This window comes from Jaculus jaculus, chromosome 1, assembly GCF_020740685.1.
Source record: "Jaculus jaculus isolate mJacJac1 chromosome 1, mJacJac1.mat.Y.cur, whole genome shotgun sequence".
Lineage (NCBI taxonomy): Eukaryota > Metazoa > Chordata > Mammalia > Rodentia > Dipodidae > Jaculus > Jaculus jaculus.
The window spans coordinates 248,429,433-248,456,862 of NC_059102.1; the positions used below are offsets into that span (position 1 = coordinate 248,429,433).

Consider the following 27,430-nt stretch of genomic DNA (forward strand, 5'->3'; position numbering starts at 1 on the left):
GTGCCCTCACCAGGTTCTGCAGACTTTGTCCAGGGGAAGTACATTCATCATCACTGCAACATTACTGTCAAATTGTCCCCACCCTAGAAGAATGTGATGTGAGTGTGGGGATCTATACTCATTTTCACCTTATTCCAGGCAATTATTAACCTGGAGATGCCTGAAGGGACTGGGGCAGAGAGAGGAAGGAATCCTTCCTTATTTCCCTCCAGGCTGGTCACTGGGCCTCTAGCCACTGCCCTCTTTCCCATGGAGTAAGCTTCTTCCTGGGCATTGGTTGCCACATGACAGTCATCCTGCACCACATGGAGTTGGTGGTGCCACTTGAAGTTCTAAATTCCTTTTTGTTTCTATGTTCATGGTCCTCACAGCTCAATCCCTGCTGTCTCTCAAATCTCCCTGGACTGCACTCCATTTGTCACCAAAGGGAAAAATGGCCTCCTTTAACTCCTAGAGATGATATCTATTGTTCCTTCTGCATAAAACACCTTTTCATCCCTACTCCACCTGGAACATTCTTGTAAGGAAGCATGAGGTGGGGCCTCTCTGTCCACCTCATCATGACAGCTTCTCCCTGTAGAAGGGCCACCTTGGTGAGTGAGTGCTGGTTTATTGCCCCTCTCAGCTTACTTGAGACTGTGAGCTGTCCAAGAACAGTGTCCAAGCTCATTAGGAGCAACTGGCTTTGTCGTTCAAAACAGGCCCTTAAAAGATAGTCTTGTTGCACAACAGGAGGGAAGAAGAGTGTGGACAGAACGATCAGTATAATAAAAATTGTTGTTCATACAGGACTTTTGTGAGTCTGGCCCTCAAAAGTCTCATTTTAGCCAGGCATGGTGGCACAGGCCTTTACTCCCAGCACTTGGGAGGCAGCTGCAGGAGGATCGCCATCAGTTCGAGGCCACCCAGAGACTACATAGTGAATACCAGGTCAGCCTGAGCTAGAGTGAGACCATACCTCGAAAAACAACAACAAAAAATCTCATTTAAGGCTCAAAGATCACTGTGATGAGTGGAGATCCAGAGCATCCTCATTGTACAACTGGGCAAGTTGAAGGCTTAAACAGCAAAGAGCAATTCTCGTAGTTAGGAAGGGATAAAAATCTAAGTCTGCCTGATTCTAAAGCGTGAGTTTCCCATGACAACCGCACAGACAGAGACATGGACTGTTCGCTACTGGCAGAGGCACCTGGCCGACCCAACTCCAGTTCAGCTGGCTTCCCCCAGCGTCCAGATGACGCCTGCGCAGTGCGGCCGCGGCGCCCCCTGCGGGCGCTGCGCGGGAGGCGACAGGGCTCTTAGTGCGCCTGCGCGCGCGTGGAGGGAGTACGCGGCTGTGCGGTTGGCTCCGCGGGCGCGGCCATGGCGCAGCCGGGGAAGCTGCTCAAGGAGCAGAAGTACGACCGGCAGCTGAGGTGAGCCGGGACTCCCCGAGCGGAGCCGAGTGGAGCGGGCAGGCGGGCTGGCGGGCTTCCCTGAAGGCCCGGCCCGGCCTGAGCGCCGGGCGGCGAGGGCGGGCCTCGCTCAGGCCTCTGGCCAGGCAGGGCGGCGCGGCGCGGCGCGGCGCGTGGGGAGCCGTCCCCGCTGCACTGCCCCCGCCAAGGCCGGGACTGCGCGTCGCCAGCCCCGGTTCGCGCCACGCCGGGCCGTCTCGAGGGGCGCGCTGTCCGCCGTCGCTGCCGGCCTCCCTCGTTCTCCAGGATCCGGAGTCTCCCTCCCCCCCCATCCCGGCCGCACACCGGGTACCGAGGGTCAGGTATTGTTCCAAGTCCGCGCTGTCCAATGGAAAGACACAATGCTAGTCTCCTGCGAGCCGCACATTTCTGTAGTAGCCACGTGAAAAAAAAAAGTAAAAAGCCGGATGTGGAGGCTCATGCCTGTAATCCTAGCACTTGAGAGGCTGAGGCAGGTGGATTTTGAAGTTGAGAAACCAGCCTGGGCTACACAATAAGACCCTATCTAGGGGGTGTGAGTGGGTGGGAGGGAAATAAAGACAGGTGAAGTCAATTTTTATAACGTAGTTATATATTTAGCCCAATGTAGTATGTCCGAAGTATTACCACTTCAACACAGAAAGTTAAACACAAAGTTAAAACTGAGACATTTTACTTTTGTTCACCATCTTGCAAATAATTTATTTATACCTTTAACAGCACGTCTTAATTTATTGTAGCCTTATTTCTAGTGCTTAGTACCCCCTTGTGGCCAGTGGCTACCTTCATGGACGAGGCAGATTTAAACCATCAGGCGGACCTCCACCCTTTGCCCTTTTTGTTCCAATTCCTTGAGCATCTGTGTTTTGAGTCAATGGTCTCAATTTTTAAAAAAATGTTTGTGTTGGGCTGGGGAGATGGCTTAGAGGTTAAGGTGAAGGTGCTTGTTTGTGAAGCCTAAGGACCCAGGTTCAATCCCCCAGTACCCAAGTAAGCTAGATGCATAAGGTGGTGCATTCTTCTGGTGTTCCTTTGCAGTGGCTGGAGGCCCTGACATGCCAATTTTCTCTCTCTCTCTCTGTCTCTGCCTCTTTCTAACTAAGTAAATAAAAATTTAAGAAATAGGCCTAGAGAGAGATGGCTTAGTGGTTAAGGCACTTGCCTGTGAAGCCTAAGGACTCATGTTCTACTCTCCAGATCCCAGGTAAGCCAGATGCACAAATGTGAGGCAGGCTCAAGGTCACACGTGCCCCCTAGGTGGCACAAGTGTCTGGAGTTTGTTTGCTTGGCTGAGGCCCTGGTGCCCTAATTATCTCTCTTTGAATGTCTCTCTCTCTAGCATTCTCTCTAAAAAAATAAAAATAAAAATAGCTTTAAAAAATGTTTGTCTCCACCCTTCTGCACCGTAGAGAAGTTGCAGTATGGTCCTAATGACAGGAACATCCATTTGCACCTACAGCATAGTGCTGAATCAGGGAATGTAGGCACTTGGTTGTGAGAGCATCCTCCAAGACAGATGCTCTGTGCTTTACAGATGGGAGCATTAAGTCTTGGAGAAGTTAGGTAACTTTACCAGAGTTGTTTGGCATGTCTTAAAACTAGAACCCTGGCAACTCCCATGAATTATTGGCCATTCTTGAACTTGTGTTTTGAGTATAGATATAACCATATATAGCCAAACTGAGAACATATGTAAGGCTAGCTACAAAGTACCAGAAAGGGTTTTTTTATTCAGTCTATTCCATAAAGCATCAAATTTACCTTTAAATTTTTTTTTAAATTTATTTATTTGCAAGGAGAGAGAGAGAGAGAGAGAGAGAGAAAGAAAGAGAGAGAGAGAGAATGGACACGCCAGGGCCTCTGGCCATTTGGGGGAAAAAAGAAACTAGCGGCATGTGCCCCTTTTTGTGCATCTGGCTTTATATGGGTACTGGGGAATCAAACTTGGGTTGTTAGGTTTTGCAGGCTACCACTGAACCATCTCTCCATCCCCCCCCCTTTTTTAAGGTTTTGTTTTAGAGAATAACATTTGAGTTCTTCTAAGATTTTTTTTGTTTTGTTTTTGTTTTTCAAGGTAGGATCTCACTCTAGCTCAGGCTGACCTAGAATTCACTATGTAGTCTCAGGGTGACCTCAAACTCATGGTGATCCTCCTACCTCTACCTTCCGAGTGCTGGGATTAAAGGTGTGCTCCACCACGCCTGGCTCCTAAGATTTTTTATTTTTAAAATATTTTATTTTTCTTTATTTATTTGAGAGAGACAGAGGGAGAGAGAGTCACTACAAACAAACTCCAGACGCATGTGCCATATTGTGCATCTGGCTTACATAGGTCCTGAGGAATTGAACCTATGTCCTTTGGCTTTGCAGGCAAGTGCTTTAACTGCTAAGCCATCTCTCCAGCCCCTAGGATTTCTTTTTTTATTTGCATGTGTGTATGTGTAGGAGGAGCAGGGTCTCTTGCTGAAATTGAACACCAGACACTTGCATCACTTTTTACATTCAGTTTATGTGGATAGCTTAGGAATTGAGCCCAGGCTGGTAGGCCTTGTGAGCAAGCATCTTTAACTGCTGAACCATCTTCCCAGCTCTGAAACTTTACTTTTAATAATGAGAAGTGGTTATTGGTTTAGAAGTGTTGGAGGAGCTAGGTTTAAAGATTTGCTTGCAAAGCTTGATGGTCCAGGTTCAGTTCTCTAGCACTCATGCAAAATCAGATGCAAAATGTGGCATAATGAAATGGCATTGGTTTGCAGAGGCAGGAGACCTGGCACGCCTACACACAAGTGCAAAAAACTGAAAAAAAATATGTTAGATATTTTATTTGAGAGAGAAAGAGGCAAAATGGGCATGCCAGGGTCTTCAGCTGCTGCAGACAAACTCCAGACACATGTATCACTTTGTGCATCTGGCTTATGTGGGTCCTGGGGAGTTAAACCTGCATCCTTTGGCTTTGCAGGCAAGTGCCTTAACTGCTGAGCCATCTCTCCAGCCCTGAAAAAAATATTTTTGAAAAGTGTCAGAAGGAAGCAGAAATAGTTGAATGGGCAGGTAGCAACCTGTGATCAGGGCCCTGGCTCTCAGGCCAATAAGCGAGCAGAGAATATTCTTTCTTGTTTGGATCCTTTCTCGAAACATATTACTTACAGATGCACCAATATTCATAGACTCAGCTCTAGCTACCTTCTCTTAGCCAAATACAGAACTAGAACCATGTGCCCTACTTCCATGGGAAAAAACCAAACATGTTTCTGGTCTATCTGGTCTTTCCAGGCTAGGCCTCCTTCATTTTACAACTGTTTAGTGATGATCTACCATAGGCAAAGCCTTAGGCCAGCAGCATGATCTGGTCCCCTTTAGAATGTGAGTTGGAGGCTGGGTGTGGTAGTGCATGCCTTTCATCCTAGCACTTGGAAGGCAAAGGTAGGATTGCCATGAGCTTAAGGCCACCCTGAGACTACATAGTGAATTCCAGCTAGCCTGAGCTAAAGTAAGACCCTACCTCAAAACAATAACAACAACAAAAAACCAGGCTTGGTGGTGCACACCTTTAATCCCAGCACTCGAGAGGCAGAGGTAGGAGGATCACTGTGAGTTTGAGGCTACCCTGAGACTAGTGAATTCCAGGTCAGCCTGAGTTAGGGGAGTGAGACCCCACCTGGAAAAACCAAAAAAAAAAAAGCCAATGTGGTAATAGGCTCCCAAGTGTGTGAAGCCTTAAGTCTTTTAACATTGTGACATGGCATTGTCACTTACAGAATTAATTAATGCTTGAGACCTGTGCAGTCAGTTAATAAAAAATTTCACAAAAAGTCTTGTTATTTTGTATGATGTGCATGCATTTACGTATGAGTGTTTGTATGTATTGGGGAGTACACATGCATCTTTGTGCATGTGGTGGCCAGAGGTTGAGGTCAGGTGTCTTCCTCAGTCACTCTCCAACTTATTTTCTTTGAGACAGGGTCACCCTGAGCCCAGATGCTCATCGGTTTGGCTAGATTAATTTCATAAGCCCTGGTATCTGTCTGTCTTCAGCACTGGGATTATAATCGTGAGGCATTTGTACTTGGTATTTGGGATTCAAACTCAGGTTCTTATTTTTGTACCCATTTACCCACTGAGTCATCTTCCCAGCCCATCATAATGTTTTAAGTAAGTTTATAATGTTATGTTGGGCTGCATTCATACAAATTGAGTGTACCTACAAGGGGAATCTGCTTTCGATGGGTGATGCGAAGGCCCCCCCTTTTTAAACTTAATATATTTTTTAAACTTTATTTTTATTTATTTATAAGAAGGAGAGAGAATGGGTGTGTTAGGGCCTCCAGCCACTGCAAACAAACTCCAGACGCATGTACCCCCTTGTGCATCTGGGTTACATGGGTCCTGGGGAATCAAACTGTGGTCCTTTGGCTTTGCAGGCAAATGCCTTAACTGCTAAGCCATCTCTCCAGCCCCTGTCGATATATATTAATTAATGTGGGCTGGAGAGATGGCTTAGCAGTTAAGTGCTTGCCTGTGAAGCCTTAGGATCCTGGTTCGAGGCGTGATTCCCCAGGATCCACGCTAGCCAGATGCATAAGGGGGCACACGCGTCTGGAGTTCTTTGCAGTGGCTGGAAGCCCTGGCGCACCCATTCTCTCCCTCTCTCCCTCCTCTTCTCTGTCTGTCACTCTCAAATAAAATAAACAAAACCAAAAAAATATATATTGACAGAAAGAAAGTGGGGGAAGAGGCAGGTAGAGAGAATGGGCATGTCAGGGCCTCTAGCCACTGCAAACAAACTCCAGACGCGTGCCGTCTTGTGCATCTGGCTAACCTTGGTACTGGGAAATTGAACATAAGTTAAGTTCCTTAGCCTAAGTTATCTCTCTAGCCCCATCACTTTTGCTTTTTTAAAAAAAGTATTTATTTACTTATTTGTGAGCTGAGAGAAAAAGAGTATGGGCATGCCAGGGTCTCTTGTCACTATAAATGAACTCCAGATGCATGTACCATTTTGAGCATCATCAGGCTTTATGTGTGTACTGGGGAATTGAACCCAGATTGGCAGGCTTTGCAAACAGGCACCTTTAATGGTTGAGTAATCTCCCCAGTCCCCATTCTTGTTTTGAGCTGGAGTCCCAGACCTTTCTGTTTTTCACATGCTCTCCCCAATTCCTGGGTCTCTGTTTCCTTGTCCCCCCTCCCTGGACTTGAGTTACTAGTACATATGGCCATACCCAGCTGTTTATGGGAGTTCTGGAGATTTGAACACAGGCAACTTGGGCCCTCTTGCTTGTGGAGGAAGCATACTTAACTTCTGAGCTCCCTTGTTAAAGATTTTTATTTTATTTATTATTTGAAACAGAAAGAGGCAGATAGGGATAGGTTAGATGATAAGCATGCCAGAGTCTCTAGCCACTGCAAATAAACTCCAGACACATGCACCACCTTATGAATCTGGCTTATGTGGTTACTGGGGAGTCAAACCTGGGTCCTTAGGCTTCACAGGCAAGTGCTTAAACCACTAAGCCATCTCTCCACACCTCCCCCTTTTTAAAGACATAGAATCTCACTATGTTGCCCATGCTGACTCTGAACTTGGCTTAAGAGATCCTTTTGCCTTAATCTCCTGAATTGCTGGAACAATAGGTGCATGCTACCTCACCTGAGTAAGACTTTTTTTTTTTTTTTTTTTGTTTTTTTGAGGTAGGGTCTCACTCTGTGACCTGGAATTCACTATGTGGTCTTAAGGTGGCCTCGAACTTGTGGTGATCCTCCCACCTCTGCCTCCCAAGTGCTAGGATTAAAGGCATGTGCCACCACGCCTGGCCAGGACATTTCTTTTTTTCTTTATTTAATTATTTTGTTCTTGTTGTTTGTTTTTTTGAGGTAGGATCTCACTCTAGCCCAAGCTGACCTGGAATTCACCATGTAGTCTCAGGGTGGCCTCAAACTCATAGCAATCCTCCTACCTCTGCCTCCCAAGTGCTGGGATTAAAGGCATGTGCCACCATGCCTGGCCAAGACATTTCTTTAATATTGGTGAATATATCTATAGACTTTGTGTTCTGTAAATTATCTGTTGGAAAGGACAAGGAGCTGAAGGTTTCTCATTCTGCTACATCAAAGTATAATACAGTTACTTTGCCATATAACCCCACAATAACATCTGTTTCTGTCTCACATATTTCTATACAAGAACACTTTAAAGATCAAAGATCACCATTCAAGTGTAAGAAAGATACGTTTTTGTGAAACTTTTAACAGTGTCTAATTTGTGTCTTACTTTATAGGTTGTGGGGTGATCATGGGCAAGAAGCTTTGGAATCTGCTCATGTTTGTCTAATAAATGCAACAGCTACAGGAACTGAAATTCTTAAAAACTTAGTGTTACCAGGTAATGTAGTTAGGGTGGTTATGTTCTAAGTTGACTTCTTTGTAGTTCTGATCTGGGCATACTGCTTTAAGGTTCTGATCTAGAAATAATATTCTTGACTGACTATTTTGTTTCTCCAGGTATTGGATCATTTACAATTATTGATGGAAATCAGGTTAGCGGAGAGGATGCTGGAAACAAGTATGTTCTTTTCAAATATGTGTATGTTAGGGAAGGCATTACACTGAGGAGCTCTGACCATATGCTTAGAATTGCCTCTTGACCATATGTTAGGATTATGGTGAGGAGGAAGTGAGTTGATGAAGTGTTAGCATAGTGTCTTGGCCGATGGACCATTAACAAATGGTTCCCATCAGTACTATTATTAGTACAAGGGAGTGATCATTCTTCCCTTACTTGTGAAATCTCTGTACTTTTAAGCCCTTGGATTAATTCCTATATGTTAGTATATGATAATTCTCTTTAAGGATTTTTAAGAATAATATAAACAATGCCTTTGATATGTGATATCTTTTAAGATTAGTCCAGGTGTATCTCACTGTACTATATTGTATAAAAAATGCTGTTTTAAGCAACCTTCTTTAGGTCCCTTCAAGGCTTTCAGCTCAGCAAATCCCCTTTGCTTTGCTCAAACAAACAAACAAACAAAAAAAGCTATTAGAGATGATTTATATTTCATTCTTTACAGAGTATGACATTTACTTTCAGAGCATTCCCAAATTGGACCTCAAACTTGTGAAGGATTTGGAGTCTAGGATCTCTCATGTTTGTCCATAAACAATAAGTAAATGCAGTAAAACCAGAATTCAGTTCATATGTTGCATTGATACCTTTTCTTTGGGTGGTAGTATAAGTTTCTCTTGCCTCCAGCACATCCCTCTTATTAGTATATATAAAGATAAAGTCCTGTATTGTTCTTTCTTGATTGATTATACTGAATGCTCTAAGAATAGTTTCTTTTTTTGTATGGAGGCATGTGCTTCTGCCACAAAATTAGACCCTGGCTCTGATCAACCTATCTGGGCCTCTGGGATATGATTGGGGTTTGTGTGGGAGGAAGTTTGAATAAACCTTTTGTGGTTTCCTGCAAAAACAAACGGTTCACTACATTATTTCCCAGGTGCCTGCAGAACATTGGTGCATTTAAATGGGATCCATGGTCAAATGAGTTTGGGAAATAGGTCAAATGAAGTTAGGTTCTTTACTACCTTATTATTTTTATGTATGGAGGTTGTCAATAAAATGTTCATAAAACTTTATTATTTTGTATATTATGTATTATTATACTGTGACTTTCCAAGGAGATATAATCATATGTTTCCCCAGTATTTTACAATTTTTTGGTGTGTGTATGTAGTTTATGCTCATATATATAAGTGTGCATGCCATGTGTACATGCATGTGGAGGCCAGAGAAGGTTGTCAGGTGTCTTCTTCTATCACTGTTTTTCACTGAATCTGGAGCTTTGTTGGTGGTGGTGTTAGACTGACAGGCAGAGCCTCAGTGAGCCTTCTTGTTTCTGCATTGCTCTACTTTGGGATTTCAGGCATGCATGGCCATACCTAGCTTTTTACATGGGTGCTAGAGATGGATCTCAAGTTCCTGTGCTTGCACAGCAAACACTGTTACTCACAGAACTGTTTCCCTGGCCCTTCCCTAGCCCTCCCTACATTTTATTTATTAGAGAGAGAGAGAGAGAGAGAGAGAGAGAGGGAGGGGGAGGGATGGGGAAAGGCAGATAGAGAATGGGCATACCAGGGCCTTTAGCCATCTGCAAATAAACTCCATATGCATATGCCACCTTGTACATCTGGCTTAGGTGGGTCCTGGGGAATTGGACCTGGGTCCTTTGGCTTTGCAGGCAAGTGCCTTAATCACTAAGCCTTATCTCCAGCCCCTTTCTCTCTTTTTATGTTAGCCTAGGAACTCTTCTCTGAGAGCTCCTTGTGAAATTTGTATTCTGTGTTGCTTACTTGGGAAACATTGATTTACCAGCCCATCCAGTTTTCTTCCTTCAAGAAGGCTATTATGAATATAAGAGTTTGTGGTCTGGGGAGCTCAGTGATAGCATGTGTGGCCTAGAATGTGTGAGACTATGTTTTCTATCCTCTGTACAAATTATTTATTTATTTGAGAGTGACAGAGAGAGAAGGAGGCAGATAGAGAGAATGGGCATGCCAGGGCTTCCAGCCACTGCAAATGAACTCCAGATGCGTGCACCCCCTTGTGCATCTGGCTAACGTGGACCCTGGGGAATAGAGCCTCGAATCGGGGTCCTTAGGCTTCATAGGCAAGTGCTTAAATGCTAAGCCATCTTTCCAGTCCACAAATAATTTTTTTAAAAAGGTTTATTTTATATTAAGAATGCAGTGCCCATGCTATATAAGCAACTTTGATAGCCATGTGACCTGTTTTTTTATTCCGTCCACTTTAGTTTTTTTCTTCAAAGAAGCAGTATTGGCAAGGTAAGCAATCAGTTATTGAATACGGCTGTGCATGAACATCTAATAATGCCACTATATCTTGACTGCCTGAAACATTTTGACTTTAAAAGAGTTTGTTCTCAGGCCCAGTGGTTAAGGACGCTTGCTTGTAAAGTCTGTCACCAAGAGTTTGGCCCCAGGTTCAGTTTCCCAGTGCCCATGTGAAGCTAGATACACAAGGTGGCTCATGCATCTGGAGTGTGTTTGCAGTTGGAAGAGGTACATTTTCCCCCAACCCTTACCAATAAACCATATATATATGTAAATAACTTAATTCTCAGAGGGAAAAAAACTTACTTTTCTAATCTGATAAATTTGGTAATTTAATAATTAGAAATTAGATAATTAGAAATACTACTTACGATTTTTTTTTTTTTTAAAGGTAGGATTTCACTCTAGCCTAGGCTGACCTGGAATTCACTATGTAGTCTCAGGGTGGCCTCGAACTCACAGTGTTCCTCCTACCTCTGCCTCCCAAGTGCTGGGATTAAAGGTGTACGCCACCACACCTGGCTGCTTTTTTTTTTTTTTTTTTTTTTAACGTATATCTTTATTTATTTGAGAGAAAAGGAGAGAGTGTGTGAGTATGGTCGCACCAGGACTTCTTACCACTGCAAATGAGCTCCAGACACATGCACCGTTTTGTGCATCTGGCTTTAGATGTGTACTGAGAAATCAAACCGGGGTCATCAGGCTTTGCAAGCAAGCTCCTTTAACCCCTGAGCCATCTCTCAAGCTCCTGCCTGTTATTTTTGTACTGTCCTGTATTCAAGTCTTAATGTTAGTATTCAGAGGATGGAGTTCCTAGCAAAATTTGTAAGTTTATTTAGCCAGTAGGTTACTTTAATATTCAAATTAAAGAGTTTAGGAAACCATGTTAGTGCACTTGGTATAGTATTCTGGATGACTGGCCACTCTTGTTCAGAATAGTAGATGTTGATGTGGTTAGAGTGGGTCAGAACTTGTTCCCAGCATACCCCTGCCTGAACCCAGGATTTTCAGTCATTTGCCTAATTAGAAAAGTTGGAGAAGCCGGGTGTGGTAGCACACACCTTTAATCCCAGCACTTGGGAGGGAGAGAAGGAGGAGGATTGCTATGAGTTCAAGGCCAGCCTGAGAATACAGAGTGAATTCCAGGTCAGCCTGGGTTAGAGTGAGACCCTACCTAGAGAAACCAAAGAAAAAAAAAAAAGAGAAGTGTTGTGCAGTATTGTCTTCCAGACATAGTGGCCATGGCATTCATGAGCCCACAGTGACTGATGCTTCCCACCCAGGAACTCCATAATAGAAGGAGAGAAAATGATAACATCAAAATAGAAGAGAGACTAGTTGGAAAGGGTTCCAAGTGGAGAAGGGGTTGGGGGAAGAGTGTTGAGAGGAGATTATGATCATGGTATATTGTCTATATGTATGTAGGTTGTCAGTAAAAAGTTATAAAAAAGAACTGTTTGTAGTTAGTGATGATTTAGTTCTATCCTGAGTTACATTTTGTTTGAGCCACAGCTAGACATATCATATCTGTACATGAAATTTGGATGGCTTCATAGTGAGTTTTTCTTGATATGTAAACTGTAGGTTACATTGTAGCTAAGTAATTCTAATTCAAGTCAAATGTTTTGTTTTTAAAAAGAACCGAGCTCAAGCTGCCATGGAGTTGTTACAAGAATTAAATAGCGATGCCTCTGGAAGTTTTGTGGAAGAGGTATAATATGTATACTCATTATATCTTTGCTGAAGAATAATTTTTAACAATTTGAAGATCTAAAAACTTAAAATTTTGAATCTTATGTTTAGTTGGAATTTGTTGCCTTATTTATTCTAAAATAGCTAAACTGTTCCTACCATCTTTAATATGATTGTGAAATTGTTGGGTTTTTTTCCCCTCCTGTCCTATTTAGAGTCCAGAAAATCTTCTAGACAATGATCCTTCATTTTTCTGTAGGTTTACTGTTGTGATTGCAACTCAGCTTCCTGAAAGGTAAATTTAGATGCTAATACATTTTAAAATGTTAATCTTACTTGACTTATGTAGTTTTATTTTCTTTGTGCAGTGTAAATATGGTTTCTAAAATTCTTAAATTCCATAGAAATCTTTAATTTGATGCACTTGTATGTATTCTAACTTTGAAAAGATGGGAAAGAGAAAAATGAGATTTGAAGCTCACTTTTTTTTGATACAGGGTTTCATATAATTCAAACTGGCTTCAAATTCATTATGTAGTGCCAAGAATGACCTTGAATTTCTGATCCTCCTGCTTCTATCTCCCAAGTGCTGAGATTGTAGGCATTTGTCACCACTTCTGGTGTATGTGGTGCTGGGGATGGAACCTAGGGCTTCATAAATACTAAGCAAGCTAGGTGCCAACTGAGCTGCATGCCATGCCCCTTCATTTGGATATACTTAGAGCAGTTACAGTGAATATTGGTTATTGATTAGAGATTACAAATAAATCCCAGCTCTCAGAAGGCAGAGATGGGAGGATCTGAGTTTAAGGCCAGCATGGCCTCAGTCTCTCCAAAAAAACCATAAAAACAAATGAGTTAGCATTAGTAGTGATTACAGGAAGATTTGAAGGTGTGTGCATGGATGTTATAAATACTTTCCTTTGTTATGGAAATGTTTAGAAAGTATTTTCAGCACCATTCTTTCTAGTAAAACAGACGAAGATTTCATATCCATCTAATTAAAAAAGATACTACTTTTGAAATTGCAGTGGAGATTGCTTCCCCCCCCCCACTGTATTCTTACCTGTTTATGTAAATGTAATGGATGTATCTTTGTATTTATTATTTCGTAAGAAAGTTACTTTATAAGGTATTTTCATGCTTGGTGTTTGGCATATATTATTTGCTTATGTTCTTATTTTACTTTCCTTTATAGTACATTGCTACGTTTAGCAGATGTCCTCTGGAATTCCCAAATCCCTCTTTTGATCTGTAGGACCTATGGACTAGTTGGTTATATGAGAATCATTATAAAAGAACATCCAGGTAAAATTGTTAAGCATAATATGAGGGTTGCTACTGGTTCTTGAGCTATAATTTTAGACATGTGGCAATTTATAAAGTCAATTTTAAGTTTCAAAATAAATTTGTGTCAGTACATCTCTGGCTGTAGGTTCAAAGAAATAATTAGATTCAACAGTCTGCTATTTCCCTTCATAGCAAAATAAAGAGTGTACAACAGGTACAGCTTTCTTCATCTGTTAGGAGGCCCAGTGGCCATGCAAGTACCTTGGTTCCTTCTGCTCTAACCCAGTGACTACATGAGATAGAATAAAGGTTTGTGGGTCATCCTCACACATAGAAGTCATACTACCATTTTTCTCACTAATCTTTTGTTCTATCCCATGCTGGCCTTAGATTCTTCAGTTTATGCTCAATTCCACATGACAAACAAGCCATTTACCTAATTATTGTTCCCGAGGACACCATGTTAATGGAGACCAATGTCTCTCTTAGACAGGCTTGGGTCAGTCAAGACTGAAAATGGTGCGTTGTCTGTAAAATCTTTATCTTAGAATTTCATAAAAGTTTTCATTTAGTACTCAGATTTTATTTATTCAAGAAAGTATTTTCATCCTGTGCAAGCTGTGAGCCAGGCACTTTGTTAATTCAGCAATAGGCATTGGCATTGACATTGACAGCATCATTGAGGAGTGGTTTGTTAGACAAGTTTTTTTTGTGTTTCGTTGTTTTGTTTTGTTTTTTACAAGGTAGGGTTTCACTTTAGCTCAGGCTGACCTGGAATTCTCTATGTAGTCTCAAGGTGGCCTCAAACTCACTGTGATCCTCCTACCTCTGCCTCCCTAATGCTGGGATCAAAGGCATGTCTCACCATACCCAGCTAGACAAGTTTTTGCTAGAAAGTAATGGACTATTATAAATGGGAGAGTGACAGAGCAAAAGTTTGTTTTTTTAATCACTCTGAAGTTGAATGGAGAATGAATGGATTTTAAAGGGAAAACACAGGCTGTAGAGATGGCTTAGTGGTTAAAGTGCTTGCCTGTTCGACTCTCCAGGACCCACATAAGCCAGGTGCACAAGGTGGCACATGCTTCTGGAGTTGGTTTGCAGTAGCTGGATTGTGCCCATTCTCTTTCTCTTTCTCAAATAAATAAATAAATTAAATTAAATATATTTTAAAAGGGAAAAGACTGTTGACAGATCTGCTATAGGTTTCCAGTGGTCTAGATAGGTGTGGGGATAGGGGAGAGTGAGAGCCACTAAGGGAAGAGGTAATGGATAGGGAAGAGGAGGTAGATAATAACAAGGTCAGCATTGCTAGCTGTTAGCCTGTCTTGATGTGGATTATTTCATTAATTTTTTGTCTTGATTAGTTCTTTGGTTGATGCTCTTGTATCTGTTTTTACAGATGATGCTGAGGCACAGGAAAATTAAATTGTTTGCCTAAGGTCACATAGATAGCAACTAGTAGAATTGTGCCTCATTCTAAATACTCACTGCAGTTGCACATTTGTTTTTTATTTCTCCATGTGGGGAGGCAGTGTACAAATCAGATCAGGAAGTGATGGGTAAGGCCAAGGAAACAAAAGTCCAAGATGACCCTCAGGTTTCTAGGATAAAAGTCTAGGTAGCTAGTGATGCTGACTACTAAAGACCATAGAGGAGGAAGGGTAGGTTGCCAGTTGTCTGTATAAACATTTTGTCAGTTTTGAGCTTTTTCAGTTATAACAACAAATACTATTCTAAAAAATCTTTTATTAAAATTTACAGTCAGCACATGTGATGGCACATGCCTTCAGTTCCAGCACTCTGGAGACTGAGGCAAGAGAATATCTAGAGTTCAAGGTCATCTTGGGCTTTTCTCAAAAAATAAACACAAGGGAGAAGGGACATAATAGTATAACCTTAAAAAAAAGTAGTATTCATTCATCAGTATTAAAAAACAAACAATAAGCTGGATGTAATGGCTCATGCCTGTAATCTCAACACAAAAAAAAAAAAAAAAAAGAAAGCTGAGGGAGGAGGATTACTATGAGCTTGAGAACAGCAGCCTGAGCTATAGTGTGAGACCTTGTCTTAAACAAACAAAATCAAATTTTGGTTTCTTAAGTTCCTATAATGTATATTGTTTAAAAATTTGTCTTTTTGGGTTATTTGTTTCACAGTAGTAGAATCTCATCCTGATAATGCATTGGAGGATTTACGATTGGATAAGCCATTTCCTGAACTGAGAGAGCATTTTCAGTCTTATGATTTGGATCATATGGAAAAAAAGGTTGGTAATGTTTGCAGCCTTAAATTTATAGGTGGTCTTTAAAACTATTATATTTTTGGCTTTTTTTTTTTTGCCTTTTCAAATTTTTGTTTTTATACATTTTTTGTATTAAAAAGAAAAGCATAATTACCACAAATTACAAAGGATGAAAGCAGGGCTAGAATAATGAATGAATCACTTCAGCCTGGAAAGCAGATACTCTCAATAATATTAATGTTATAATAGAAACTCATTCAAGTATTTTACTTTTTTTTTTTTTTGTGTGTGTGTGTGTTTTGTTTTTTGGTTGTTTTTTTTTTTTTGGCCTTTTGAATGTGATATCCTAGAACATGGTAAGATAATGTACTACGAGCGTAAGGTGGAACCTTCTTCACAAAGCTGATCACAAGTTTTCCTCTCCAGTGAGAAGTGGGCTGCAGGTTCTCTTCTGCCTCTGCCATCACCTTGGCTGAGGAGAGGGTGGGACTAGGAGAGCGCAAGGACCTTCCATATGAGGTTTCCTTGGGGCTTCCATCCAGAGGGTATATTTTTGGCTTTTTTGAAATAAGCTCTTGATATGTAGTCCTGGCTGGTCTGGAACTTACTATATAAATAAGACTAGCTTTGAACTTATGGCTGTCCTCCTGCTCCTGGTTCCTGGGGGCCACCCTACCTGGCTTCAAACATGTTAACCTAAGGTTTGAATTATACCAACGTGAAACTATAAATTTTCATATTCCTATTGTCTAAGACATACAATAACCTTTTTTTTCTCCTTTTCAATAAGTTGATTTTCCTTCACATTTAAAAAAACTTTAAAAAATCATGTATGTGCATGTCCATGTTTGTTTATGAGAGTGCAGGTGTGCATGCGTGTGTGTGCGTGTGTGTAGATCTGGGGGCAACTTTCAGGTCCATACTCTGCCTCTGTACCTCATCTGAAACAGGGTTTCTTTTTTTTTTTTTTTGCGAGGTAGGGTCTCACTCTGGTCCAGGCTGACCTAGAATTAACTCTGTAGTCTCAGGGTGGCCTTGAACTCACGGCGATCCTCCTACCTCTGCCTCCCAAGTGCTGGGATTAAAGGCGTGCGCCACCACGCCCAGCTGAAGCAGGGTTTCTTGTATTCTTTCTCTGCTGTTATTTGCTGCACTCACTATAGAAAGTCAGTTTCTGGGATTACAGAAGCCTGCCACAGCTTCCAATTTGTTATATGAGGTGTGAGGATCAAAACTCTGGTACTGTGGCTTGAGTAACAAGTACTTTATCCACTGAACTATCTCCTGGCCCCCCCAAAATTTTGTTTGTTTATTTATTTATTTGAGAGCGACAAACAGAAAGAAAGAGAGAGATGGGCATGCCAGGGCTTCCAGCCACTGCAAACAAACTCCAGATGCATGCGCCCCCTTGTGTATTTGACTAACATGGGTCCTGGGGAATTGAGCCTTGAATCGGGGTCCTTAGGCTTCACAGGCAAGTGCTTAACTGCTAAGCCATCTTTCCAACCTCCCAAAAACTTTTTTTAATTGAAGAAAAGTAGATAAACTGAATTTTTCTGTATAGTCACCATCCAAGTTAAATTGAGCATTATGTATATAGAGTTCCCTTCATGGCTGTGTATCTACACAGGTAAATGTACTTTTAAAAATAGTTTGACTGCCAGGTGTGGTGACACACGCCTTTAAATCCCCACTCGTGAGGTAGGAGGATTGCTGAGAGTTCGAGGCCACCCTGAGACTACATAGTGATTACCTTGTGAATTCCAGGTCAGCCTGAACTAGAATGAGATCCTACCTTGTAAAACAAATAAACAAAAATCCCCCAAAATAGTTTGACTGGGCATAGTAGCACACATCATTAATCCCAGCACTCTGGAGGCAGAGATAGGATGATCACTGAGTTCAAAGCCAATCTGGAACTACAGAGTTGAGTTCCAGGTGAACCTGGGTTAGAGTGAGACCTAAACTCAAAAAAAAAAAAAAAAAAAAAGAAGTTAATTTGGGCCAGGTGTGGTGGCACATGCCTTTAATCCCAGCACTTGGAATGCAGAGGTATGAGGATTGCCATGAGTTCAAGGCCAGCCTGAGACTACATAATGAATTTCAGGTCATCCTGGGCTAGAGTGAGACCCTAGCTCAACAAATTAAAAAATCTGAATTTGAGGTACATATTACAGGTTGACCTGTAATCCTAGCCCTTAGGTGTTAAGGAAGGAAGATCACAAGTTGGAGGCCAGCCTGGGCTATATAGTGATCTTTTCTCTCATAACCGGTCAAAACAAAACATACATTCCAATAATTAGTTTGAGGTGGATATTTGTTGAAATTCATTACCTCAAAACTTAATTTTGGGGGCTGGAGAGATGGCTTAATGGTTAAGTGCTTGCCTGTGAAGCCTAAGGACCCCGGTTCGAGGCTCAGTTCCCCAGGTCCCACATTAGCCAGATGCACAAGGGGACGCATGCATCTGGAGTTCGTTTGCAGAGGCTGGAAGCCCTGGCACACCCATTCTCTCTCTCTCCCTCTATCTGTCTTTCTCTCTGTGTCTGTCACTCTTAAATAAATAAATTAAAAAAAAAAACAACTTAATTTTTGGGGCTTGGAAAGTACCAAGCAAATATATATATATTTGCAGGCATAGAAAGGCACACACACACACACACACACACATATTCAGACAGAGACACAGAGAGACAGAGAGCAAGACAGACAGAGAGAATGGGTGCACCAGGGCCTCCATCCATTGCAAATGAACTCCAGATGCATATGCTACTTTGTGCATGTGGCTTTATGTAGGTACTGGGGAATCAAACTCGGGTTGTTAGGTTTTGCAGGCAAGCACCTTAACCACTGAGCAATCTCTCCAGCCCTAAACAACTTACCTACATATGATGCAGGTGTTCATTTGGTTAATCAGAAAACATGGAGAAAGTTCTCATTTCTTAGTCTTGGACTGGCACCTGAAACGGATTTGAGCTGTGCCTTTAGGTGGTCTATGAGACTGTTTTTTGGCTTAGTAAGTGGGGACAGAGTACATATTGTACATACCAGGGTTAAATTGAATACTGCCTCTAAAGAATTCCTAAAATAGTTACTACTAACCCAGTCCTGTTTATTACTTCATAGATGTTAGGAAATGACTTAATTTTGTTGAAAAGATTTACAAGTGAAAATTAATGTTAACTAATACTGATATTTTCTTTGGTTTGTGTTTTATTTTTAGGACCATAGCCATACACCATGGATTGTGATTGTAGCTAAATACCTAGCACAGTGGTATAGTGAAGTATGTCCCTTTTTCATCCTTTAAAAAAAAAAAAAAACAATTATATGAGACTGTATTTTCAGTGTATGATAAAGGATTTTTTTGGAGGGAATTGGGAGGTGATTGTTTTTCCTTGTGGGGATATAGACCAAGTGGGAGCTGTTAAAATTAAATCTAGCTACTCTTCTTATACTGATATTTTTATTAACAAATTAGAATTTGAACAGATGTCATTGTGAAACTAGCAGTGGGGGAATGATTATAAGAAAATGACCTACAGTTTCCCTTTTCTATCGAGTGAGCCTATGAATTCAGTATATATAGAGAAACCTTTAGATTCTTGATTTCCATATTTTAAGTTGTTATGACTGATTTTTAAATTTTTTTTGACCAATTTAGACAAATGGACGAATTCCTAAAACCTATAAAGAAAAAGAGGACTTCAGGGATTTGATTAGACAAGGTAATTTTATGGATTGTGATTAAGTAATATATAAAGTTTCAAAAGCAAATTTTTTGAAGCATATGTTCAATGTTCATTGAGTTTATTGAGATGATGCCATCAAAGGGCTCTTTTAATTTGAGACCTTTAATATGTGAACATATTGAGCTTTTTAAAAATTAATTCATTTATTTGCATGTGTATACACATGTGCCAGGATCTCTCGCCATTGCAAATTAACACCAAATATTTGTGCCACTTTTTTGAGTCTGACTTAACATGGGTGAATAGGGAATTGAACCTGGGCTGACAGGCTTTGCAGATAAATAGGTGCCTTTGACCACAGAGCTGTCTCCCCAATTCCCAATCATAAGCTTTAATTTATTTTTTCCTCTGGAGGGATGAAAGAATTATTTCTATATAGATTTTTTTTTGTGTGGTTGTTGTTGGGCTTTTCTGTTTTTTTTGTTTTTTTTTTTTTTTTTGTCCTCACAAGGATTTATTTCACAATTTAAAAGATAAACTTCAATGAGTACAAATATATACCCCAAAACTCTTGACAAGGTTGGGTCAGAGGGGATCAACTTTATAATGCTTTGTGATTCAGTATACAGTGAACCCATTTGGCCTAGCATTGCTCACTTGGTTAATCTGGGGATGGACAAATTATGCTTTTAGAATTATATGTATGTGTCTAGGTAGTCTTTAAATACAAAATGAATAAATATTTAAATTCTAAGATAAAGAAAAAGCATGGAATAAAAAACTTCTATCTTTATAAGCAACTATATATTTACAATGAATGTCCTTTGTCTGACTCCTAATCTCTGTCTATTAGAGTTATTCAGTGTGTAATTTATAGAAAGCAACAGTTCATATTACCTTATAGGAGCCCTGTTTAGCTATCAGCCTGTCCCAGATGCCCTGCTCCCTGAAAAGCCTTCACACTTATGTGCATACATAGCTGAAAGTACATGTAGGTGCACATGTGCTAAATGTATGTGTCTAAATGGGATCTAATTAACTTTAGAAATAAAGTCTAAAACCCAGAAAATGAATGACTGTTCCTCAACCTTAAAACATATATAATGAAAAAACTGAGCTTACTGTGGAAAGGCAATAGGTGCAAACTCAACTCTGACATCATATTATAAGCATCTATTCTGTTAACCAGCCATTGGAACAGCAGAGTCTGTGTCCACATTATTAAAACACATTTCTGATGCAGCTTTCCTTTCTATTCAGAGGCTGGACTACACAAAGTAATCAAGAGTTCCCTTTAGCTATGCAGCATCTTAACTACACCTTAAGAGAAGGTGTCCATATGATAGTGTGCAGTAGAGAGCTATGAACTGAGATTTCTGAGTCTTTTACTAAAAGAAACTCCAGCATCGGACCATTGGGAATTTCAGCCAAAGGAGTATTGCATGTTGATTTTTTGCTAATACTGCATATTCAGAATGAGGGGGCAAGATAAAAAACTAGTGTGCCAAATGAGGTGCTGTTAAGCATGACAGAAAGGGACCAAAGGGCTGATTTGTTAGATGTCCTCTGCTTTTTTTTGTTTTTTGTTTTTTTTTCACTGCAACAAGTATAGAATTGCCTCTGATCAAAATCTGAGTATTGGTTAATGTGTGTTTTCTTCTCCCACATCTATGAAGCCCCTTCCTAAACTCGGTCACTGCCTTTTCAAACTTGACAGAAAAAATAAAATGGGTATAGACAGTTTATTATGAAAAGAGCATACTCTAATAGTCATAAGACAATGTGTTTAAGAGCTGCACCTGAACAGATATTCCCAAAGCTGAAAAGAGTTAAACTGTAGTCAACTTGTAAGGTGTACCCATGTGCTCAAGTCACTGGTTGCCACTCAAATGGACCACAATGGCATACTTCATCATGCCTTAAGTAGGCATTTTACTAGGTGTAGTATGCACATATATTTGAAAGAAATAACATTAATAAAACAGCCTTACAAACATAAATTCCTCATATAAGTGACAACAGTGCTGTATGGTACCTTTTTAATAACCTCCAAAATTAGTCAACAGAGGGCTAGTGTCAAAACTCCTTGGTGAACTGTATGTATCTTTTAGATGAGCCTTCAGTTCACTGGCATTAAACTCCTGTCTCCTGATTTACTGAGGAGTAAAGGTGAGAATCATCCAACTGATGACGAAGTAAAATAGGAAAACAGGATACACAGCAAGAATTTTGTGGTTTGGAGGCTGGCTATCAGCCAGAAAAGCTGTAGAAGCAATTACAGACCAGGCAAACATCACAGCCACTACAAAAAGCCAAATCATGAAGTTCACAGGTCCTGGGCCTGCCAAAAGTACCAGGCGGCAAATCATCATAGCGACTGTTAAAGGAAGTATGCAGTAACCCAGCACACAGAGGCTCTGAAAGAAAGATATGTTCCCTCCTAGAAGTTTTGAATTGAGGGTGATAGTAACTGCACCAAACCAGACAATCACAAATACTTCAGCAAACTGGGGACCTCCATCTTTTTCTCCATCCACAGTGCCCCTTTGCAGCATTAGTGCCAGTGTCACACAGAGGATCAAAGGACCCCACAGATCCCAATCTCTCAAAAGAGTATTACTTTTCCTTGAATATAAAACATGCATGAATTTTGTCCCAACAGCCTTTAGATCATGCATAATTGTATTCCGAACAGATTCATTTAATGTAGAGCTATCAAATTCTTGAGTATGAGATCTCATAGGAATAGTGATCTCTCCTCCTATTGAGATATCTTGAGATATGGATATATCTGAAAGACCTACAAACAGGGGCCTGGGCAATGCTGTTGCCGGGTCTCCTTGCAGGCTCCTCCGCTTCCGCCATCTTGGCCCTCCTTCTCTCGGGTCGCTCCCACAGGCCTTTGCGGAACCTGAGACGTGGAGGACAGAGCTGTCAGCCTTGTTTTGTTTTCTTGATAGAGTTTCACTCTAGCCCAGGCTAAACTGGAATTCATTATGTAGTCTCAGTCTGGCTTCAAACTCTTGCTGATCCTCCTACCTCTTCTCAAGTGCTGGGATTAAAGGTGTGTGCTACCATGTCCATCCCTTGTGTAGTTTAAGAAGAACAAATGATAAGCCTGTATTCTTTAGATTCAGCATTCTGACCTTCTCTTCAGAATCTGGTAAGATTTTTCTGTTATGTAAAACATGAGTGAAAAGGAAAGGACCATTGTTTACTATTTTCTTTTTTTTTTTTAATTTTTTTGTTCATTTTTATTTACTTATTTGAGAGTGACAGAGAGATTGAGGCAGATAGAGAGAGTGAGATTGAGAATGGGCGCGCCAGGGCTTCACTATTTTCTTTTTTAATAGGAATTTTAAAGAACGAGAATGGAGCACCAGAAGATGAAGAGAATTTTGAAGAAGCTATTAAAAATGTGAACACAGCATTAAATACAACTCAGGTATTGAAAGAATTGCTAAAGGAGTTATAAGAAAGATGTTTTCTGAAGTCCTCAGAAGTGAAAGTTGGTTATAACAATTGAACTTAATATTCTAGAAATAAATGCCTTTAACTCATTTTGAATTTCCTAACCCACCCTCTCACTCTTTCCCTTTCTTTGATTGGAGGAGAACTAAGACTTTGTTTTGTTGTGGTTTTGTTTTTGAAGTCTGGCTACAGTGGTTTTAGGGAAATTTTGGAATAATTATACACACACATTTGTGCCAGGGCCTCTAGCCACTGCAGATGAACTCCAGATGCATGTGCCACCTTGTGCATCCGGCTTACGTGAGACTTGGAGAATCGAACCTGGGTCCTTAGGCTTCACAGGCATGCACTTTAACTACTAAGCCATCTCTGCAGCCCGACTTGAATTTTTTTAAATAAATTTTGTACATATGTATGTGTGTGGGTACACATGTGTGGGTGTTTATGCATATGTGTGGAGGCCAGAGGTCGTTGTATGCATAAGAATGGGAATTTGGATACTCATCACCCATGTAAATGCAGGGGAGTTGTGGCAGCCTACCTGTAATCCTCTACTCTTGAGTCAAAGAGAGGGGATCCCCAGGGCAGGGTGGCTAGGAAGATCAGCTGAACCAGTGAGCTCAGGGTTCAAGTGAGAGACCCTGCTTCAGTAGATAAAGTGAACAGCAACATAGAGCTGGAGAGATGGCTTAGCAGTTAAGGCATTTGCCTGCAAAGCCAGAGGATCCCAGTTTGACTTTCCAGGACTCCACTTAAGCCAGATGTACATGGGGGCACATGCATCTGGAGTTCGTTTACAGTGGCTAGAGTCCCTGCCGTGCCCATACATTCTCTCTCTCCCTCTGCTTCTTTCTCCCTCTCAAATAAAGTAAATAAATAAAAATATATTTAAAAAGAATAAAGTGGACAGCAATAGTGGAAGACTCTGTATGTCAACCTCCTCCATGCTGGGATACACACACACACACACATGATAGATGGTTAATTTTATAATTTATTTAATTTTTAAACTTTTAAGTTCATTTTTTATTTATTTGAGAGTGGCAGTCAGAGAGAGAGAGAGAGAGAGAGAGAGAGAGAGAGAATGGGCGTGCCAGGGCCTCTAGCCACTGCAAATGAACTCCAGACACGTGCAGCCCCTTGTGCATCTGGCTAACGTGGATCCTGGGGAATAGAGCCTCGAACCAGTATCCTTAGGCTTCACAGGCAAGTGCTTAACCACTAAGCCATTTCTCCAGCCCAGTTTTCTTATAATTTAAAACAGCAAAAATATAGTGCCTTTCACTATATGGGAAGCACTTAAGCTGTCACTACAGACATTTTAAATAAAGTGAAATACTATTACTGAGTGATTAAAGTGTACACATTGTAAATCAACACTTCCAGGTTGAGGAACATTGACTGTTTTATTAAGAGAGATGATTGGAAATATATATGTGTACTTACCAAAATGCATCCAATTGCACATGTAAGAACTAGACATTTCAGTGACTATAAAATGTACCACAATTTTTTTTTTTTTTTTTTTTTGGTTGTTTGAGGTAGTGTCTCACTCTAGCCCAGGCTGACCTGGAATTCACTATGGAGTCTCAGGGTAGATTAAAGGCGTGCACCACCACACCCAGCTTCACAATTTTTAAAAATATGGTTCTGGGGGCTGGAAAGATGGCTTAGTGGTTAAGGCACTTGCCTACAAAGCCAAAATACCCAGGTTCGACTCCCCAGTACCCATGTAAGCCAGCTGCACAACGGGTGGATACATCTGGAGTTTGCTTGCAGTGGCTGGAGGCCCTGATGCGCCCATTCTCTCTCTCTCTACCTGCCTGTTTCTGTATCTCTGTCTTTCTCTTAAATAAAATAAAAAAGTGTCATTCTAAAGCAGATGTGGTGACACATTCCGGTCCTAGTACTTGGGAGGTGGAGGTAGGAGGATCAGGAGCTCAAGACCAACTTTGGGAAAAAAAAAAAAGGTCTAAGAAAAAAAAACTTTGTATAGTAAGTTTAAGTCTGGCCTGGACTGTATGAGACCCTGTCTCAAAAACAAAACAGAAAATAAAATGTTCTAAAGTTTGGGGGATAGTAAACTGAATAATTAGATACTAATGCACTAGTTGCCATGAACAAAATTAGAGCAGAGGTAAGGAGTTTGAATATGAATGAGGCATAAGGGTCTGGATTTGGAGTTTGAATATGAATGAGGCATAAGGGTCTGGATTTGGAAGGCAATATTAGGGGGCCAGAGAGAAGCCTGAGTAAAGTAACATGCAGAGGTCTAATAGAAGAGCTTTTGAAGCAGAGACTCGTTACAAAGGCCATGAAATGAAATGAAGCTTAGCATTTGTTAAGGGATAAATAGTAAAGTCAGTGTGATTGGAGTGAAGGAGGGAGAAAGGGTCAGCTCATAACAGGGCCTTGAAGGCTATTACAGGATTTTGAGTAAAGCAGTGCAAAGCTCTGCTTGATTCTGAAAGGCTAACTTTGACTTAGAGGAGAATAGAATAGAGAGGATTAAGCATTTGAAGCAGAGAATCTAATCAGGAAGTTATTGCTAGAAATCTTTTTTTCTATACAGTAGTAGAATCAGAGCTTACAATTTATGAAGTTTTTATTAATGTATGGTGATCTTGCTAGCAATAAAATTGAATACTTAAGTTTTTGTAACAGGTGTTTCTCAACAGCTCTGTTAAGGGTGCAATGATTTCAGATTTCTGACAAGCTGGTAAATCATCAAGAACTATAAATTGGTTTTGTAGTAGTGTCCATAATTTCCATTGTCTTCAGATGGAACTGTTTTATGTTCTTTTGTTAGATCCCAAGCACTGTTGAAGATATATTTAACGATGATCGCTGCATAAATATCACCAAACAGGTAACAGCAAGAGAATAATGCTGCTTTAACTAAATTCTGGCTCAAAATAAAATACCATTTACTGTTACTTTGTTCTTTTTCTTATAGACACCACCATTTTGGATTTTAGCTCGTGCTTTAAAGGAATTTGTGGCCAAAGAGGGCCAAGGCAACTTACCTGTTCGAGGAACAATTCCTGATATGATTGCAGATTCAGGCAAATATATAAAACTGCAAACTATGTAAGTGACTTTTCTGTTTTGTTTTGTTTTTTTTTTCTAATTTGCAAGCAGAAAGTAAGGAAGGGAGAGAGAGAGAGAGAGGGAAAATGGGTGCTTCAGGGCCTCTATTTGGTGCAAATGAACTCCAGATGCATGGGCTACTTTGTGTATTTGGCTTTATGTGGGTACTGGGCAGTTGAACATGGATAATTAGGCCTATAAGCAAGTGCCTTAACCACTGAGCCATCTCCAGCCCGTAAGTGACTTTGCAAACTAGGCAAGGAACAGACTATTTCATCTGTTTGGTCAAAAATCAAAATGAAATCTATTATAACCTTATTACTTAAAAAAAAATAAGGTAGCCAGGTGTGGTGGTGCATGTCTTTAATCCTAGCATTCAGGAGGCAGAGGTAGGAGGATTGCTGTGAGTTCAAGGCCACCTTGAGACTACAGAGTGAATTCCAAGTCAGCCTAGGCTACAGCGAGACCCTATCTTAAAAAAAAAAAAAAAAAATTAATGTAAAGAACGTACAGCATAAGTGGTTTGTTTTTGTTTTTGTTTTCTGGGTAGATTTTAAGAGCACTGAATTAGGTTGAACTGGTTATGATGACATACACTTGTAATCCCAACACTTGAAAAGTAGGTGGAGGAGAATCAGGAATTTAAGGTCATCTTCACTTTGGGGATATTCTGGACTACATGAGCTCCTCAAAGAAAATACAGGATGGATAGATGGCTCATTGGTTAAAGGTACTTGCTTGCAAAGCCTGCCACCCTGAGTTTGATTCCCCAGTACTCATGTAAAGTCAGATGCAGAAAGTGGTGCATGTGCCTGAAATTCATTTGCAACAGCAGAAGGCCTTGGCAACTTATATTCACCATACTCTCTCTCAGAGAGTTTATTTTATTTATTTAATTTTAATAAATAATATTTAAAAAATAAAACACAACAAAAAAAAAAAAGGAGAAGGAATGGAAAGTGCAGAGTTCCTTTATATCCCTGGGAACAGACTTTTTTCTTTCATTTTAAGATAAAATCTAAGATTTGATCATTCACTCTAGTCTGTGAACTATTGTCTGCATTAATTAATATATCCCTGTGGCTGTTCTTGGCCCCATTTTATAAATAAAAATTTAAGGTTTCATAGGAAAGGAAACTTAAAAGAGGTGCCAGGCAGCTGGTAAATGAGAGAATAAGATTTGAACCCTGGGCTGGAGAGAGAGTTTATTGGTTAAGGCGTTTGCCTGCAAAGCCAAAGGATCCTGGTTCTATTCTCTAGGACACACGTGAGCCAGATGCATAAGGGGCAATATGTATCTGGAGTTCATTTGCAGTGGCTGGAGGCCCTGGTGTGCCCATTCTCTCTCTTTGCCTCTTTCTGTCTCTCAAATAAATAAATTAACTTAAAAGAAAGAAGATTTAAACCCTATGAAACTCACCTTCAGAACCTTGATTTCTTTAATTTTAGTGGGGTTTTTTTTTCATTAAACTTTCTTAGTTTAAGGAATGTGTGACTGTAGAGAAATACCTGCTATCCAGGTATCCCTATCCTGATCCACATGGACTTGTTAGAGATGAGTCTGTATGGATGTTGATGTTTGTGTTGTTGGGACATGGTACCAATGAATCCAGAGCTACCAGCTTGGATTCCTTGAGGGCTAAATAATACCATCCAGAGAA

The 27,430-nt window shown here is 40.6% G+C and overlaps 1 protein-coding gene and 1 pseudogene across 3 annotated transcripts in view; one reads left to right on the plus strand and one right to left on the minus strand.

Moving 5' to 3' along the window:
• Positions 1-1,318: 1,318 nt before the first annotated feature.
• Positions 1,319-27,430, plus strand: part of Nae1 (NEDD8 activating enzyme E1 subunit 1) — a 46,210-nt gene continuing 20,098 nt past the window's right edge. Inside the window, exons 1-13 of one of the 3 annotated variants that reach the window (XM_004663475.2) lie at positions 1,319-1,415; positions 7,712-7,815; positions 7,935-7,995; positions 10,250-10,280; positions 11,929-12,000; positions 12,197-12,276; positions 13,180-13,289; positions 15,431-15,540; positions 18,740-18,802; positions 19,181-19,244; positions 22,562-22,653; positions 25,489-25,548; positions 25,636-25,769. In XM_004663475.2, the coding sequence (XP_004663532.1) occupies positions 1,363-1,415; positions 7,712-7,815; positions 7,935-7,995; positions 10,250-10,280; positions 11,929-12,000; positions 12,197-12,276; positions 13,180-13,289; positions 15,431-15,540; positions 18,740-18,802; positions 19,181-19,244; positions 22,562-22,653; positions 25,489-25,548; positions 25,636-25,769 (1,034 nt within the window). In that variant the 5' untranslated portion in view covers positions 1,319-1,362. Of the gene's footprint in view, positions 1,416-7,711; positions 7,816-7,934; positions 7,996-10,249; positions 10,281-11,928; positions 12,001-12,196; positions 12,277-13,179; positions 13,290-15,430; positions 15,541-18,739; positions 18,803-19,180; positions 19,245-22,561; positions 22,654-25,488; positions 25,549-25,635; positions 25,770-27,430 lie in introns of those variants that run through there. The other 2 variants (XM_045141664.1, XM_045141665.1) reach the window with 2 other exon arrangements.
• Positions 21,344-22,073, minus strand: LOC101611026 (annotated as a pseudogene).